Source organism: Anthonomus grandis, chromosome 10 (assembly GCF_022605725.1).
Source record: "Anthonomus grandis grandis chromosome 10, icAntGran1.3, whole genome shotgun sequence".
Lineage (NCBI taxonomy): Eukaryota > Metazoa > Arthropoda > Insecta > Coleoptera > Curculionidae > Anthonomus > Anthonomus grandis.
In genome coordinates this window covers 21532847-21552676 of record NC_065555.1, presented here as the reverse complement: position 1 = coordinate 21552676, position 19830 = coordinate 21532847, and the positions used below count along the sequence as shown (strand labels likewise).

General features: G+C 35.6%; 1 protein-coding gene across 3 annotated transcripts in view; it reads right to left on the bottom strand.

Moving 5' to 3' along the window:
• LOC126741170 (piezo-type mechanosensitive ion channel component-like) overlaps window positions 1-19573 on the bottom strand; it is a 213716-nt gene extending 194143 nt beyond the window's left edge. The window contains exons 1-9 of one of the 3 annotated variants that reach the window (XM_050447517.1): window positions 19428-19573; window positions 13760-13971; window positions 13613-13706; window positions 13346-13498; window positions 2744-2996; window positions 2526-2685; window positions 2378-2470; window positions 2183-2314; window positions 756-972 (exon numbers count right to left, since the gene is read on the bottom strand). In XM_050447517.1, the coding sequence (XP_050303474.1) occupies window positions 756-972; window positions 2183-2314; window positions 2378-2470; window positions 2526-2685; window positions 2744-2996; window positions 13346-13498; window positions 13613-13706; window positions 13760-13971; window positions 19428-19503 (1390 nt within the window). In that variant the 5' untranslated portion in view covers window positions 19504-19573. Of the gene's footprint in view, window positions 1-755; window positions 973-2182; window positions 2315-2373; window positions 2471-2525; window positions 2686-2743; window positions 2997-13345; window positions 13499-13612; window positions 13707-13759; window positions 13972-19427 lie in introns of those variants that run through there. The other 2 variants (XM_050447518.1, XM_050447519.1) reach the window with 2 other exon arrangements.
• Window positions 19574-19830: the final 257 nt, after the last annotated feature.

Sequence of the window (19830 nt, the reverse complement as noted above, 5' to 3'; positions counted from 1 at the left end):
TTACATAAGGAGTTTATACACTGGTGAGTCAATGAAGGATAGCACAGGTCTAACGGTGATATTTTTTTGGGGAACTGTATTCTCGGGATTAGGAGATACAGCTTAACTATAGAAGTATCAAAACACTTTAAAGTAACCGAGCATTACTCTAGAGTATTTTTCAGTGTTGTAAAAACGAGTTGGTAAGGTCCTTGTTGACCTATTGAAAGACATCTGAGGCCAAGAAAACCGCCACCCTTACGTAGTTCAATCTCCCAATTATTACTTTTATTTCTCGAGTGAAAGTTATTCAAAAACGTTATTATTTGACCCCTTGAAAATTTTTTATTAGGTATGTCTGTAGTCTGTATAATATTTTCTGATTCCCCTGCCAAAGATTTCATTTGATCATAACATTATTGGACAAGTTATATGTTTTAAGAAACGCACCGCGAATGAAACGTCGCACCCGCTAAACTTGTAATAAGTAAGTCTCTTTAAGCAAAAATGGACGACTACTTTTCTTATTATTTTATTTTAATTTATGTTTATCGGGGTTCTTGCACAGATAAATAACACCATTTTAACGATAGCATGTTTTAATATCAGTTATTATTTTTATTATTATTATTAAAAAAGCGGGAAGAACAGAAAACTAATGGTTAACAATAAATCAATTGATTAATTTTATTAGGGTAATTGTAAAGTTATAAATTGGAAAAATGTTATTTACATATTATATTAACTTACATCTTTATTTTATTATTTATACTTACTTTCTCTAAAATCCAAAATTCCAAATTGAGAACGTAATTCATCTGCTTTTAGGTCAATTGAATATAGGTAACTAGACAGAAGCATAAAATGGATAAAAACTATCACCAGTGGACTCATAAAATACAAGATTTTCTTTTGGAAAGGCAACAACCAAATTAGGTTTGACCATAGCAAAAAAACCAGGCCCCGCACGTCTACATATACTATAGCCCATAACTAAAAAAAAATTAAAGTGAAAATTATGTTAATAATTATTTGTTTTCAAAAGAATAATATTTATAATTTCAAATAAAAGTAATTTTCTTATTCCCTCCTTAAGTAACATACGTAACAAGAACCAAGTAGTTAAAAATCGGCTAGGGTGTAAAATATTAGAATCAATCCCATTTTATCAAAAAATGTCATAAATCTTATAATTTAAAATTCCTACAGCCTAAGTTATAGATAAATGTGTAAGATACAGACATGCCGAATAGCTCGCGAAGTATAATTATCCTTTGCTTAGAGATAAAGTATAGAGAGCATATTCGCGACCTGTATGATTCTGAGGCCCAGGTATAATTTTGGGATACAGCAGCCTTGCCTGTTACAGACTTTTAATAGCAATGGTACCGTCCGTGATTTTACGGTTTAATTGATTTTCCTATTAATCTTTTACTATATAATAAATATTGAAAACGATGAAAAAAAAGTCTTGTTTTTGTCAAAATTATGTTTGTATGCGCCTAAATACCAGAAAACTATATTTCAAACTTTTGTGAGATTCATATATTAATTACTTTATTTTATGATCTTTGTGAATCTAAATAACAAAGGGTATATTTCAAAAATTAATATCTTAAGTGTACTTAGTCTATATGTTTTTATTGTCATTTGCATGTCAAGTCTAACATTAATAATTATGTTACGTTTAAAGAGATTCAATGGCATTTTTTTAGAAATATCAAGAATATTCTTACCGATCTTAGAATTCCCCATCGCATGAAAATATAGCAAAGAGACTACCAGTAAAGAGACTGATCTGTAAACTAAGCGTGCGTATACAATCTGTATGCTAAAGAAGCCACATCGAGGCCGTTTGTCAGAAGTGAACCTCACTCTGACTGGCTCGACCCACCTTTTGACAGTTTATAGTGACACAAAGCAACTATATAAGGGTTGCTTTATAATAACGTTATTGTTTGTGAAACAGTAATATTAATTACAACGATACTATACTGCCACGCGTAGAGTACAACAGCGCCGAGGTGCCTTGGTACCGTTCAAGTTGGCATCCGCGTCACCTCATTTGGGAAGCGCGGAGATCAGTTTCCTTACCTCCAGTCTCCTTGAAATAAAGGTATCATTTTACTATTTTACGCTAAATGCTTCCTTTAAATGAATCTATTGCCTCCTAAATGCTTATATGATGTCGAATATTACTTACCATCATAGTAAAGTTACTGATCACGTGAGACATACTGGCGATAAATTGAAAAACAGTTCTTGCTATGGCTTGTATTTTATCAGCCGTTGCGTACGTACCTGTCGTAGCTTGTTTTTCTTTTTCTACTTGTGCCTAAAACAAAGAACATACATCTTATAAAATGAGATTTTAAGCACCTATCCAATCTATACTTGCTTGTAATTGTTTATAAACTCTTCGCCATCTAGCCTCAATATCAGATTGATCCACACGGTAAAAGAATGCCTTAAATAAACCAATAAACCCATCCTACAAAAAAGAAATAAATTTTATAAAAAATATTGAATACAAAACTATTACTAACATCGGCATTTAAAAGTTCTCTTGAGACCAACACGCAAATATGGTACAAGATAAACAGGGAAAATGGCAACATATAAGTCACAGTTCCGTGATCATGGATCTTAAATATCTTAGGATTGGCGCAATTTTTATATGTTTTAAATGGTACCAAATTGAATAACCTACAATATGAATAAACCAAGTGATGATACTTACATTTAAAAAATTAAATCATCTTACCTTCCAAAAATACTTTCGGTTTCTAAAACTGTGCTATCATGAAAATATTGCAACTGATACATGAATATCACCGAAATGTTTAGAAAAATCAATATAACGATCAATACCAATATCCTCGCAAAAATTCGTCCCAAAGGTTGATTGCACATCCAGTAAGTTAAAATCGATACGAAGGTAATGTAGTAGATTGCCCCTATAGCAGATGCTTTTATTATGGATGTCAGGCATAGCAGAAAACACACTAGCAATTTACCTACGAAAGAGGTGGGGTTGTAAACTCTACTCAAACAGGTGTTTTGTTAAAGTTAAAACAATCAAGAACTTATTATTTTTCAAAATCTGAAACTATATTCGTTTTGACAAAAGTCTATTCAAAAAGGGCATTAATGTTTAAAATGAGATAAAAAAATAAGTTCTTATTCAAAATATATGATAAAATCAAAGTCCCTTTATGCACAAATATTCCGATTCAACCATACTTGCCTGTATGCATATACCTATAAACTAAATACTAACAACGTCCCACAAGCAGTTTGAGCAAATTGTAAAACCAAGAAATAGAAAGAAATATTAAACATAAATGGTTTATAAATCGCTTAACTTGTCTTGCAATATTACAGTTTTGAGTCTACATACAGTGCATCCGTAAAGTAGCGGATAAATTCAATAAAAATTAAATGCACCGTTTGTGAAAAAAATGCCCGAACCCGTCGATTTTAATATTGGGTTTAGGGTTTTTCTACGTGGAAATTAAAAATAAAGGGTGACTCAAAAAAGATATGACGTCATCAATATGTTTTTTAAATGGAAACCAAATAATTTTTTATGCAGAATCAGAAAAAATGCATTTTTTTGTAAAGGATATGGTACAAATGAATAGTGGTTACATGAGCAATTTTGAACGAAAAATGATGATAAAATGTAAAATTAAAAAAGTACCTTTCTAAATTAAATGTTCGAATTGAGCACCGTTAGCAACTTGACAATAACCACGGCGATTTAAAAATTCTTTTTTGAACGTTGTCAATGACATCTGGAGTAATATTTCTAATTTCCTAGAGTATTTGTTCTTTTAACTCTGTTCTTTCTTTGTTCTTTAACTTTCACATTTGATGCAAACCTCCGATGAATACTTTCATTAGTCTAAGTATCGATTTTTAAAGAAACTTTTTTAAGGTGTTATTTCCGGAGCCCTAGTATTTAGGTATAGGAATATGATCAGTTCAAAGGAAATTTGATGATATTTTAAATTCTTCTATAATTTATATTAAGAATATGACTTTTCAGCGTTATTACGATAAGCGGTAAAAACTCTGTATAATTGAAACAAAAAATATCGGTAAAGACATTTTTTGTAAACGTCTAATTTTCCATCAATGGATATTACTTTTAGAGTGTTATATATTATCATATAGGTAATATTTAAAATGCGATTAATCAAAAACAATTCTTATCATTTTAAAGTTACTAGTATTTTTAAGTTTTATTATTTAAAAAAGGCTCGTCCAATTTTATCTTTATTACACCACAGATAAAACATTGCCAAATTATCAAAAAGATTGAACATCTCATTTTCCATAAATGTCTAACCTACCATCGACTGCAATACACCAGTTGTAACCGTTATACAAGAGTATTCAGAAGTGGTGAATTCTAGACAGTTGATTTATTCAGTTTCAATATTGATTATCACAGTTTCGCGCTTCTTTTAATGTTAAGTGTTAAGTTATTGTCTGTTTCGCAATCTACATTTTTTTATCCCTTAAGAGGAAACGAAGGCAAAATTATCAATACGAGTGGTATATTTAACCATTGAAACTACTAGGCCTAGTAAGCTCTAAGACTTTCGTAATTAGGAACCAAGCTTCAGGTTCTAATAAAGGTGCTTATTACTAGCTGAAAGTTCTTTGCTATCAGCTTTTGGAATACGCACTTTTATCGTACTTGTTGAGTCATTCAGTAATTTTTATTTTTTGTAATTATTTATCAGCAATATGGCAACCCCGCTTTTTTAGTGTTTTACCGCCCGGCGATTCGATCGTTTTTTAGTTGACATGTAAGCGCGACAGAGTTTGGTTGTACAGAACGGCGGTGTTTTTTGAGGGCGCGGTTTTTTTTAGTGTTTTGCCTGTTTGTCCGATGTTTAAGTGTTTTTCGTTATTTAGTTGTCACCTCAACTGTTGTTTTTTGTCAAGCGTTTGGTAAGAATCATCTACAAACTGTTACCATAAAGTGAATAAAAAGTTGAATTACTTTTGGTCTTTTATTTTCTTCGAACCGTCGTTAGTACGTTAAGACAGAATGCGACACAAACACAACATTATTGGCGACCGTGACAGGACGGTAACAGCTTTGTAACGGTTTTTTCTAGCGCGATACAGTAAGTTTCTTGTGCTTTTGTTGAACTAAGATGCTGATAGATAAACACCGGGTTGCCGTGAGTTTTTTTATGGAAACGAGTGCAGTTTTAAACAGTCTATCGGGCTTTGAGTTACAAATTTAACGCACCGGGCTGCCGTGTTCTTTTGGGCAAACGAGTGTGAGTCACGTACTCTCTTACTATAATCTTAGAAAATGGATAGCAAAAGGAAACAGAAAAATTTTTCTCTCTGTCTTTTCAAAGAGGGCTAACGATCTTGAAAAATTATTTACGGAGGACGAGAAAAATATTTGGGAAATAAAAATTATTCTTCAGTTCTCCAAGGACATTAAAATTCGCTTAAAATTGCTGATGGTGAAGTGTACGATGCACTGTTGAAAAAAGATGTCTCTGAGGATAATTTGCTTAAGGAAATGGAAGAAAGCGAAGAATATACCAAGCGATATATGGGTCTTTTACAGTACTATGAAGAGCTGGTGCAGAATGCCCCAAAATCTGAGGATGGAGATTGTCAGTCTCAGGGCTCGTCACCAAGTAATAACTCAGTCAGCCGGTCAGGTTTCATTTCACGAACCGAAAATTCAAATTACCTACTATCCAGCTTAAAGTTTTTGATGGAAACATAAGAGACTGGTTGCCATTTTGGTCGCAGTTCAAAATAGTTCATGACGACGTGGACATTGTTCCTGAGGACAAGATACAATACTTACTTCAAGCTACTGTTCCAGGAAGTCGGGGAAGGCAACTAGTAGAGAGTTTTCCCCCAACCGGGCAAAATTATTTACCAATAGTAGATTGTTTAACTTCTCGTTTTATCCATGAGGATTTGCAAATTGAGGTATATATTCGGGAGTTGCTTAAATTGATTTTGAATAATGCGATTACCCCAAATAAATTAGATATTGTTCTCCTCGCAAACCAATTTGGGGGGTTCAGTACATCCAAGCATGGAAGAGAAGCTAAATACCATTATGTCCTTTTTGCAAACCAAAGTAGAAAATGATCAAAGAATTATTTTCGCATCAGAAGGGTTTGATTTAAAGACATTTTTTAATCAAAGAGAATCTGGGCGCGGGTTATCTAAGCATAAATTTATATCTTCAGATCAAGGGGTGCCGCAGGTTTTGTTTAATTATCGCTGGATGAAAGAAAATCTGTTTTAAGTAATAAAAAAGCTTGTTTCTGCTGCTTAAGAGTCGATTATAAGTGTAGGGTGCGTTTAAAGTGTGTTGTTTGTCATAAGGCTCATGTGTCCCTAATGTGCCCGAATTTACCTGTGAGTACCAAGCAAAACAATCCAGAAGCTCCAAGGGTTGTTTATAATTCGGCTAGTAATTCGGTATCATCTAATGAGTTAGTTAGTGTCAAATGCAAAATACTGTCCATAAATTAGAAAAAGATGTTTTAATGGAAGAATATGATAAGGTTTTTGGTGACAGGAGTGGTTGACTGATAATATAATTGAGGAGGTGTTCAAGGATAAACCTTTATTGGTTAATGTTCATTATTTGCCACATCGGCCAGTAGTTAAGAAGGATAGTATTACTAAAATCAGGCTTCTACAAAAGGCAAAAAACACGAAATCTACAGCATCACAAATACATTTAATAAAATAACGAAGGTTACATGTTTCGCTCGACTAGAGCATCATCAGACCTAAACAATAATTTAAATTATGTAACCCGAAAACAGGAGAATTCAACAAAAACTTACCATAACATACACAAAACACCTAATATTTAAGTAAACAAAGATTACAATAAAGTGGCACTATCTATGTACAAAGAACTCAACTAAACAATCAAATCCTTTATACATTTCAGAAATCTAACCATCATTTAAGAGTCTAGAACTACTTGAGGTTATTAAAAACTAGGTGGCCATCAAAATCAAACCTTTCAATAACACAGGACAGATCTGGGCTTTTAAAAGCTTTACTAATCTCCATTGTCTCCAACAAGTCTAGTTTTTTACTTTTGTTGCATTGATGCAGTATTTTTATATTTTGGCTGTCAGGAAAATCATGTCTGGAGTCGAGAAGGTGATTAGTAAAAGCTGATCTGGTCACTGTGATTTCGGTATTTTTAAATTTATTGTATTGGGCCTTGTGTTCACTAATCCTAGTAGAAATCTTCCTACCAGACTGGCCGACGTACACTGCAGGGCACTCTTTACACCTAATCTCATAAACTCCTGGAGAAGATAGCGGGGGTAGTTTATCTTTAGTTTTAATTAGATGTCTATTTAAGGTATTATTGGTGTTAAAAGCTGCGGTTATGCTAAAGGGAGAAAAAAAGCGGGATAATTGTGACGAAATTGGTCCAAAATAAGTAAACGACCCAAAAGTTTTGATATTGTTTGTTTGTTGTCTGATAAAATTAAATGATAATTTATGCTTGTTCACATACTGAAAATACATTTTATATATAGGTTTAAGAGGGAAAAAGTTACTGACTGCTAGTTGTTTAATGGTAAGGAATTCTTTTTTAAAAGCTTCACGAGAAAGTGGGATGTTAAAAAGTCTGTAAAATAAAGAATGAAAAGCAGCAAATTTATGTGAGGACGGTGATGTTAAATTATATTGTATAATATTATCTGTTGTTGCTTGTTTACGAAATATTTCAAAGGATATCTTATTTCTTTCCCTCTTAAGTAATAAATCTAAGAATGGTAAGGTGTTGTTCTGTTCCCGTTCGATTGTGAACTCAATTTTAGAGTGAAGAGAGTTGACATAATTATGGAAATTTGTAAGCTCTACCTCACTTCCATTCCAAATCAAACATATATCATCCACATACCGTTTATAAAAGATGATGTTATTTTTAAAATTACTGCTCATTTTTTTTGTTTCTAAGTTGCTAAGAAATACTTCACTAAGAAATGGCGATAAAGAACAGCCCATTGCTAGACCTTCTTTTTGTTTGAAAAAACGGTTGTTAAATTGGAAAAAATTTTGATCTAACACAGTAGAAAGAAGCAAAAGTAGATTTTCCACCAAAAGTGAATCAAGTTTCCCCCTGAGAAGATCTTTGACTAAGACCAGACAATCAGCGGGTGGAATGCTTGGAAATAAGTTTTTCACGTCTAGCGATATAAGCTGGGCTGTATCTGGAACGTGAACATTCTGAATGCTTTTGGCAAAATTCACTGAATTTGTTACAGAATATGGTGCTTTGAAGTTTGAGACATTTCTAAGAACGTTGTTAAGCCAAGATGATAACTGGTAACAAGGGGAGTCAACAAAGGAAACCACAGGTCTAATTGGCATGCTAGTTTTATGGACTTTTGGCAACCCATATAATAGAGGTGTTTTAGGGTTCATGGGATATAGTTTTTGTTTTGTAGAATTAAAATATTCTAAGGTTACCAAGGTCATGTCTAAGACTTTTTTTAATTCATTAAAGAATGGACCTGTCGGATCTCTGTCGACCTTTTCAAAGTCTTCTGTGTTTAGAAAATCCATTACTTTATTTATGTAATCGTCTCTTTTTAAGGCAAGTAAGCATGATCCCTTATCGGCTTTTGTGAAAACTATATCGTTGTCCCTCATTTTCTTTTTTATAGATCTTAATATTTTGCTGTTGTTTTGATTTATTCTCTGTTTATTGTTAAGGAAACAATTTTGATTTAAAAAGGAAATTATTCTTGCTCTTAAAATGTTCTTATTTAATATATCCGTTGACTGTAGAGCATTTTCAGCCTCTACAGCCAATGTTTCCCTAACACATCGGTCGGTTCTGGTAGGAAGATTAAATTTTAAATTGTTGTTAAGAAATTTTAATTCGACTTCCTGACAGCCAAAATATAAAAATACTGCATCAATGCAACAAAAGTAAAAAACTAGACTTGTTGGAGACAATGGAGATTAGTAAAGCTTTTAAAAGCCCAGATCTGTCCTGTGTTAATGAAAGGTTTGATTTTGATGGCCACCTAGTTTTTAATAACCTCAAGTAGTTCTAGACTCTTAAATGATGGTTAGATTTCTGAAATGTATAAAGGATTTGATTGTTTAGTTGAGTTCTTTGTACATAGATAGTGCCACTTTATTGTAATCTTTGTTTACTTAAATATTAGGTGTTTTGTGTATGTTATGGTAAGTTTTTGTTGAATTCTCCTGTTTTCGGGTTACATAATTTTAATTATTGTTTAGGTCTGATGATGCTCTAGTCGAGCGAAACATGTAACCTTCGTTATTTTATTAAATGTATTTGTGATGCTGTAGATTTCGTGTTTTTTGCCTTTTGTAGGGGTGTGTGACCAGCATCTTTGGGATGATGGATGAGTTTTTCGAGTTAAAATCAGGCTTGTTTTTGATGCGTCAGCCAGGATCAAGAAAAATACTTCCCTTAATCGATGCTTGGACAAGGGTCCTAACATTATAGAGTTAATTTCGAATATTTTGATGACATTTAGGTTAAACGAAATAGGGGTCGTGTCAGATGTTCGAAAAGCTTTTCTGCAAATCACGTTTGGTTTGTTCAGAGTGTTTTGTTGTAAGTCAATACCCATTTTTAAATGTAAAAGATAAACGCGAATGTTTTAAGTACCAAGCAAAGCAATCTAGAAGCTCCAAGGGTTGTTTATAATTCAGGTAGTAATTTGGTATCATCTAATGAGTTAGTTAGTGTCAATAGCTCCAGTAGCCATGTTTTTATGCAGACATTGAGAATAAGATTAGAAGGCAATAATGGTAGTTGTATCGTAAGGGCCTTGATTGACACGGGCACACTAAAAATTTCTTATAGTTTGCAATCGACCGCCACCACTTTCTGGGACTTGTATCTAAGCGCAGGGAGAAAATAATACATGGTCTTTTTGGAGGTTCTTAACAGTGTCATCAGTGTTTTGATATCAAAATAAGAAATGGTGATTTTAGTTTGTACTTCAAGGTTTTAAGCCAGTCTGTCATCTGTTCCAAGGTTCCACCTGTGTTTTATGGTGATTGGGTTGGGTTGGGTTGGGTTGGGAAAAGAGAAGGTTGGGAAAGAACTTAGTTCGCTTGGTGTTGAACTGTCAGATCAATCTAAGGGTAACAATGATGGTTCACACATTAATATTCTCCTAGGTTCTGATGTAGGGGGTACATTATATACGGGAAAAAGACTAAAGCAATGTTCTTAGAGGCTGTTGACATCAATAATGATGGAAGGTATGAGGTTCGATTTCCATGGTTAGAGGGTCATCTATCTTACCTAATTCTTTTGGCCTTGCTGAATCTAGGATGCAAAATACTGTCCATAAATAAGAAAAAGATGGTTTAATGGAAGAATATGATAAGGTTTTTCAGGAGTGGTTGACTGATAATATAATTGAGGAGGTGTTTGAGGATGAACCTCTATTGGTTAATGTTCATTATTTGCCACATCGGCCAGTAGTTAAGAAGGATAGTATTACTAAAATCAGGCCTGTTTTTGATGCGTCAGTCAGGATCAAGGAAAATCCCTCCCTTAATCAATGCTTGGACAAGGGTCCTAACATTATATAGTTAATACCCAATATTTTGATGACATTTAGGTTAAACAAAATAGGGGTCGTGTCAGATGTTCGAAAAGCTTTCCTACAAATCAGTGTTAATGAAGCCGACCGAAATTTTTGCGTTTTTTGTAGCTAGATCCCGATGGCAGACAAACCGTTTTTAGACATAGGCGTGTGATGTGCGGAGTGAGTAGTAGCCCATTTTTGCTAGGAGCAACTATTGAATATCACCTTACAGAGGCGTTGAAAAGGTGCACTAGTCATGGAAATGCAGCTTATAGTAAAGGGACAGTTTTGAAGCTACAAAAAAGCTTCTATGTCGACAATTGTGTTACAAGTTTGTCGAACGAGGAGAAGAGAAACAATTCTTATGAATGAAGCAAAATTTGATTTGAGAGGGTAAAAGTTTACCCATCAGGTCTGTGATTTATCTGATGCTCCATCGGGCACTCTTGTTCTTGGAATGATAAAACAACAAGACAGTTTGAGGGTAAATGAAGCTTGTCTTAAAGGAGTAAATGAACTTGTGAACAAACCCATTAGTAAGAGAATAATGCTTTCTTCAGCCCAGAGAATATTCGATCCTATAGGTTTTACAGCCCCTTCCACGTTGTTGCCTAAGTTGTTGTTACAGAAGACATGGGAGAAAAAATTAACATGGGATGCTCCAGTAGATGTTGATATCGAGATTCAGTTTCGTTATTGGTTAGGCGAATTGCATGTTTTGCCAGATATTAAAATACCAAGATGGATTTACAGAGACAGCTCTAATTTTGGCCAGGGAAGTTTCCACGTTTTTTGCGATGCGAGTAAAGATGCTTATGCTGCAGTCATGTCCTTTAGGGGTGTTGTAGAGGGTAAAGTTTTCATTAGATTACTAGAAGCTAAGTCTAGGATATCTCCTCTTAAAAAGATTTCAATTCCGCGTTTGGAACTTTTAGCAGCTGTAATTGGAGCTAGGTTATTTGCCTCTTTAAAGGCAGACCTTGATGTTGCTGAATCAGGAATTCAAGTTTATTTTTGGAGCGAATCGTCAACCGTATTGAGTTGAATACAGCGTAAAGACAATTGGGGAATATTTGTAAGTAATCGAGTCAAGGAAATAGTAGACCATGCTTCTACAAATTATCGGCGTTTCGTCCCAGGAGCTTTGAACCCTGCGGATCTTCCTTCTTGTAGTTGTTCACCAAAACAGTTGTGTCGATCTAAATGGTGGGAGGGTTCAACTTGGCTTTATGGGAAGCCCCAGTGGCCACAATATAATGTTGTTTATGACAAGGCTGAGATTCAAAAGAAAAATAAAAAATCTGATAGCACTCTAGTAAACTCAGGTTGACCTATGGATTGGCATCTTTCATATTTTTTTAAATTTACTAAGACTTTGAGAATGGTTGGGTGGATTTTTAGATTCTTGTACAATATAAGGCACCCAACAACAAAGTTAGAAGGAGTGCTCTCTGTGGAAAAAATATAAATTGCTGAGACTCATATTTTAAAGTTAATTCAACAGCAATGTTTTACTGTTAGAAACGATCCTCGATTAAGAAATTTGAATTCTTTTAAAGATGAACATGCACTTTTACGCTCTAGAATTAGTAATCGAGAAGATAGTAAACATTTTCGTTTTTCGACAGTTTTGCCGGCAAAACATACTCTGGTATTTAGGCTGATATTTGAGCAACATTTTAAAGCTTTGCATGTGAGTACGCAAGTTTACCTCCTCTACCATTGCATCCAGTTCGGGATGCTGCTGTATTTGAAATAACCGGGGTGGATTTTGCAGGCCTGCTTTTCCTAAAATATGGGGGAAAAGCATGGGTATGCCTTTTTACTTGTGCTGTTTGTCGAGCGGTACATTTTGAATTGTGCACGGGATTGTCTACATCTAGTTTTATATAAGCACTCAGGCAGTTTATAGCGCGTCGCGGGCATCCAAAAACTATATACAGTGACATTGGCACGAATTTTGTAGGTACTAAGAATGCATTTAATAGACTGAACTGGCAAAGGAAAATCGCGGATTTTTGTTTCGATAGAATTTCGTGGCAGAACAGAAAAGTTAGGGCAGTTAAAGTCATGGAGTTGCAGCAAATCTGGCAGGCAAGTTTCTCTAGGAGAGCTTGTGCTTATAGGAAATAATCTTGATAAGCGTCTTCAATGGCCACTAGGACGTGTTTCTGAAGTGATTCCCGGAAAGGATGGTCAAATTCGCTTGGTAAGAGTTGATATGGCCAAAGGTTCTTTGTTAAGACCGATCCAAAGGTTATATCCTCTAGAATGTGACCTGTGAAATAGATCCGTAGTGAAAGATGACTTTTGTGTGACTCCTTCAGTAAGAAAACAGGATATCGGTGTAAAAGGACATTACCCTGTGTTAAAAGACAGTGAAAACGAGTGAAAAGCAGAGTATCCGTATCGAAACCGTGTGTAACGCGTAGTGGGCGTAAAACTAAAGTGCCTAGTAGGTACTTTTGTTTTTATGTTTAAGTTTAGTTAGCTTTTAAGATATTTGCGTTGTTAAGTATTTTGTGTTCCAGGAGACTTGGAATGTCTTATTTTGTGAGTCACTTCTAGGTATTAACGTGACTCAGGTGGGAGTAAGTACGTTAGTACGTTACGGGTATTCTTATCAGAAGGATGAATTAAAAATGATTTCTATCTTAACTTTCTTAATAATACAAGTAAGCTAAAACTCTTAAATTTAAGAAATAAACAACTGAATTCTTCCTTATTTATCAGAAACTTACCGACTCCAAGTAATATTTTTAGTAGCTTTTTATGATTAAAATCCTTCATTTTAAGTTTAGCCTCATCTTCCATCATATCTGTAACGTCATCGATTTTCGTCATTTTTTTGAATAGGAACATCAATGTTACAGATATTCCAAGCATTAATGGTTCTACAAAGAAGACGTGCTATCAACGCAATTATTAATTATTTTATATAAGAAATTGAAAACTTATATTGTTAATCCGGCCTATAAATGTATTATGAAACTTAATTACTATTCTACCTGGCACAATCCACGTTAAGGCATCATTTAATGACAAATCATCAAAATCTACTATCCCTAAAGTTCTAATGGCTTTTTCCAGACCAGAACAGGGCTGAAAATAAAATGATATAATGCAATTTCTCCTTACATAATTGCTCTGCTTACCTCCAGATTAAAATCTTTGGATTTTGGAAAAAATAAAACCATATAAAAACTGAACATTAGCGAAGTTGACAATAAGGAAGTAAGAATCAACGTTTTTAAATATGATCCGGTTGATCCCTTTAGAGTTGCTGCCGAAGGCACGGAGAAAAACGGCATATATAGTCCCATTACCAGGTGAACATAGGACATTATACTTGGGCGAAAAAAAGAACCTTAAATTTTAATTAAAAACGTATCAATAGTATCTAGAAAATCAAAATGATATTGCGTTTTTTTTGTACTTATGATTAATGACTTAAAATTAGGTTGTCTGTTTTATAAAGAAGAAAATTATTGAAGAAAATTATATATTTTAAAACTAGTAACTGTTCACAACGAAATTTGCTTTTACATTTGATTGATATTGACTTGCAACAAACACTTCAGCACTCGAAACAATCTGTTACAAAAAATGTTACACAGAGCGTTCCGGCTGTTTGCAGTGTTCGCTGCGTTGCGATCAGTAATCAGTGTTTGGGGCACTGTATCCACTGAACACTTCCAAACAAAGACATTTTCTTTGAGCAAATTCCATTTACCGGCAAAACACCAAAAATGTTTTGCGCGTTCTGTTCTATTCGGCGCAACGTACTCACTAGACAAAATTTGTTAATAAAATAAAACAAACTTTTGGTTTGTTCGGAGTGTTTTGTTGCAAGTCAATACCCACCTTTAAATGTAAAAGATAAACGCGAATGTTTCGTATTGTAAGGATATTAACAACGCTGCAAATGTCAGCTGTTCTCCGTCATTCCGGAATCATCGCGGTGACGCAAGCGGGCACATCGCATGACATCTCTGGAGATTCGTAAAAGGTTAGCAAATCTTTCGGAATTATGGTCTAGCTAGTATATAAGAAGTCTTTGCCGCTAGGAGGCCAGAATAAGTTGAAATATTAGCGCGACTTTTAAATCAACATAAATAGGTCAAACGTTGAGGTCAAATCAAGGTCAAATTATAAATAGCTATTTATCAATGTTTCTGTTTTAATTAAACATTTTAAAAATACTTTAGTAGATGGATCAAGCAGAAATGTTAAAATAACCTTAGTTATCTTGACCCTAGGGTCAACTATCAAGTTCATTTCAGGTTGGAGTGATTTCATTCATTCAGAAACAACGACGTGGTCATAGTAAGCTCTGATGAATTTGGGCTGTTTCATTAGCATGAGTTTCTTTGCCTCTCACGATGGAATGCTTCATTAGCGTGAATTCCCTTGCCTTTCACGTATTTAATTAACTGTTTTTTAACAACGATGTGGTCATAGTAAGTTCTTTTGAATTTGGGGTATTTGCTTAGCATGAGTTTCCTTGCTTCTCACGATGGGGTGCTTCATTAGCGTGAGTTCCCTTGCCTTTCAAGTATTTCATTAACTGTTTTTTAACAACGACGTACGATGAGAGATAACATGCAAGATCGGATTCGTGAAGCATGCATTGAGGTTCCAAGACAATTTCAGAGAAAATTTGATAGGCTTTTAATATTGTGTATTTAGGCATCTGGAGGCAACTTCGAACATTTGCTTCGTAGTTAAATTCGTGAGAGGCAAGGGAATTAACAGTAATGACGCACCCCATCTTCAGAGGCAAGGGAACAAATGCTAATCAAGCACCCCAAATTAAACAGAACTTATAACCTCCGCGTCGTTATTTCCGAATGAATAAAATTATTTCAACATAAAAATGACAAGATCAAGATGGTTAAGGTTATTTAAACATTTTTTCTTGATCTTCCTCCTAAAGTTTTTTTAAAATATTTAATTAAAACAGAAATATTATTAAACAGCTTTATGTAATTAGACCTTAAGGTTACGATAACGTTTGAAACATTATAAACGTAAACTTTCCGGCTTTTTTCGAATCCGCTACAAAAAATAGGATTTCCCATTAAAAAAATTACCCTGAATGGACCTTGAAAAACGACCTCAAGGTCAAAATGACCTCTACCTATACATATCCTCCTCTATCCTGTACAACTTTGGTCTCGAACATTTTTTTGTATCTCACTTAATTTTGTAGGCATTTGGGTGCATATACTAAAATGGCTCACCCTGTATGTTAGGATTTAAAAAGAAACGTAATGTAACGATATTGTAAACACCGAGAAACCAGCTGATTCTTCGTCATTCCGGAATAACAAGTGGTACACCGCTCGACGTCTAGGAGATTGGCGAGAATCGTTTGGAACGGGGTTCAGCCAAATATATTTAAAGCTGCATCGCCGATGGTTGCCATTTCAGTGAAGTAAAGTTCGAAATATTGGCGCGAGACTTAAATAGTTGTCAATAAATACAGAAAAAGTAAGTATCTCAAGTAGTCGTGAGTGATTGCGTTTTCGTAGTGAAGCGTGTAAATAAGTTAAATGACCATTTTGGACTATTTTAATTTTCACCTAACGAACGGGAAAAACTCTACATTGGTGTTGGGTGTACTATGTGAGGACATCAGTCAACTGGACACTGATGAGGAAAAACTAGTAGTGAATTTAATTAAGTTGGACAAAAATGTGTGAAAATGCCAACGCTGGTGGATTTAAAAGTTGCTGAGCTGAAAAGAGAGCTGAAGGAGAGAGACTGCAATACGACGGGAAATAAAGCGGCCTTGCTGGAACGGCTTCGCGACGTACTACTCCAGGAAGGCGATGATCTCTACAACTTTGAAGACAAAATTTTGGAAAACAAGAAGGAATTAAAAGAAGAAATTGTGGAAAAAATGTTCGTCACTGGAGAAGCGGATTCTTTCATTGGAGAAGAACAGGATCCATGATGTTCAAAACAAAACTGCAACGTTGGACGTCGACGCTATCGACGAGTTATACTGTCGACTTTCAGCAGTGGTCCATCAATCGGGTGGGCTAATACACCCAAACCGCCTTAATTTGATGGTACTACATCCTGGAATGTCTATCAGCATCAGTTCTATTAGTTCAGAGGCTGCAAAAGAAAATGGTTGATCATCCAGGAAGAAGACCATTGCCCTTACATTGGCCTAAAGAGAAGATGCTGCTGCCATCCTAAAAAGAATCTCCCCAGAAGAACAAGAAGTGAGGAGATGCGTTATGGTCATCACACTTGAAACATGTCTACCACACGCAGTTGAAAAAACGGTGCCATAAGTCAAGCCACTCCTTGCAAAAATTTAAAACCGATATTGTACGTTTGATTCGCCTGGCATATCCAGATGTCCAGGAAAGAATAATGCAGTCCAGATACCAATTTCGCATTCGAAGCATTCCTGGATGGATTCCGCGATGACGAAATGAAGCAGGCCGTCACTACTAGCATATCCACCTAAGCTCAATAAGGGCCAGACTCGTGTCCGGCAAGTGATTCCAAGAGAAGACAATTTTAAGGAATCGGTCAAGCGAATGGTAAGGGAGGCTATTGGAGGACTTAGCTGCCAGGACCGGAAGTTAGAGTGTTGGAAATATAGGAAGGCAGGTCGCATAATAAGACACTGTTTAGAAGGTGCTAGTTCCACTACCGCCAATCCGGAAAACTAAAAAAGATTGCTTAAGAATGTAAAGGGGCAATCGTTGACCTGCATTCAGCGAGCTCTAGTAAAAGTAAATACCGTCCAGGTCTTCTCCGCACTGTGCTGCCGGATACAGGTGCGATAAAGACAATCATAAGACTCGACACAGTAAAATACACAGCTACGGTTCGGCAATCAAAATGGCGTCTACGAACAGCAACGGAGATCGAGCAAATGTCCATAGTGAAACAAACGTCACGTTCATCTTAGGAAAAGTGAGCTAGATAGTGGCTGACAATAAGGATGAGGTCATCATCGGAATAGATATAATGAGCTGATAGATATAATGGACACTAAAAGCTTTGTGTTAAACTTTATGCAGGGAGTCCTAAAGATCGACAATGAGAAAGTTTTTGCATCGTGAGAGATATTACAGTGTTTGAGTCCTACTTCCGAAGGAAGTTTTTATATCAGAACGGAGCGAGATCGTTCTAGAGGTCTGAGTTGATAGCAAGACCGCGGACGGTAAAGTATTAATGTTCGAATCTACAATGCATGAAGAGACTATTCGGCGAGGGATAGCAGTCGGAAAGACCCTTGTACGCGCTGAAAGAATTATTCCTGTGAGAGTAATAAATGTCAATCATTATCCTGTGCTGTTAAAGAAGGGCACAGAATTAATATACTGCTCTGTAGTTTTAGCAATACTATGACAAGCTGCGGCTTTGGACATCAACCGAAAGCTATTCCGAAAGAATTAGAAGAACTGGTAGCGTCGACCGGTCTAAGGCCAAACCAAAGAAGGTTGAACCATCTAGCAGCCTATGGTCTTCACCGGTGGTACTGGAAAAGAAGAAAGACTAAAGAAGAAAGAAGACCAGCTTAATAACGTGACTAAAAAAGACAGCCATCCCCTTCCTTGCATTGGTCACACTTTGGACACCCTGGCTGGATCAAAGACCTTTTCCACGCTTGATCCAAAAAGTGGGTACTGGCAAGTTGAATTGTCCCTGAAGATCGGAGGAAGACGGCTTTCACGAGCATCTTGGCATTTTTGAACAGCTGGTGGAAACGATTTTAAGAGCCTGTCCTGGTTGACCTTGATGCCATTATTGTGGTGGGACCACCTAAGAAATTTTGAACAAATGTCCCTAAAGCTACGAGCTTCTGAATTACAGTTGAGCCCAAAGAAATGTCATCTGTTTCAAAGAGCTGTACAATATCTAGGTCACGTCGTTTCCAATCAAAAAGGTGCTTGATAAGGCATAGATAGTCTGGATCTTGACTATCAAAGATTGGCTAGTTTCCAAAGACAGCATGAGCTATGTAGTTTCTTGGGATTATGCACTTACTATCGGCGCTATGTGGAGGGATTTGCCAACATCGCAAAAGCATTGACCAGGCTGACAGAAGCAGAATGAAAATTGCAATGGTCCCAAGACTGTCAAAAAGTCTTCGATTACCTAAGAGAGACTCTGAGAAGCGCATCTATCCTAAACTATCTTGTATCTAAAGAAAAATTTGCACTGAATACCGATGCTCCGAGGTACACCAAATCGGCAAATCCATTTTTTTATTAAGGCGTTGGCGATTTTCCGGTTTGGTAGAGGATACGCCTTAACCCATTTGCTAAAATAGTCTATCACAACCATAATGTATTTATTTCCTGCTTCTGATTCGGGAAACAGACCAGGAACGTCAATAGCAATGCTTTTAAAATGACTATCCACGTTGTAATATCACATCCACTTGCCTTTTGCTTACTCTGTCGCCCGGAGGAGCGGCTACAGGAGTTTGATTTTGTTACTGAACCTCAAGCAGGGAGACTCCAGGGAAATGCAGATGCTCTATCAAAAATACTTTGTCCAGAGAGGTGCAAGCATTGTCAGGGAGCAGAGGAGAAAGATGCTTAGTTATTAAGAATCCCCATCGTAGATAATACTGGGCAAAATGAAGACCAATTATAAGAGTCTGTAGATTTAGTTTTAAATAAACGTAATTTGGTAACGTAAACATAAAAGGCAAAAGCTAAGAGCTAAATAAGGTAAGTAAATATTATGCACCTTATTCATTACTATAAATATATTTTTTTAAAGTGTTTAAAGCATTAAAAACCTACAACGTGTAAACAAATTATGTAAGATATCAATGCATACCTGCCGCCAACACACAGGGTAAAATAAAGCGAAAAGTAATGGCACAACCCCAATAATTTCGGTGTCTATCGATCATTTTAATAGTATTTTTGCTTCAAAGTGATATTCTTCGACAAAATGACAAATATATCAAATATGACAAATACCTTTTGTGTTGCTAGGGGTAACCATTTATGAGTTTCTGCTGGTGCATACTTATGTTGCTTTGCAATGTGATCAGAGGATCCGTGCTGTCTCAAGTCCAAGATGACCGTGAAGAAAAAGTCATGGGCTATTAGCTAAGATGCTATCCAAGCCAGAGCGTAACTATTTCATTATACGCCGAAAGTTGTTAGCTATTGTGATAGCAATGGAGCATTTCTACAAGTGCCTCTATGGGAGAAAGTTCCTGCTGCAAACTAAT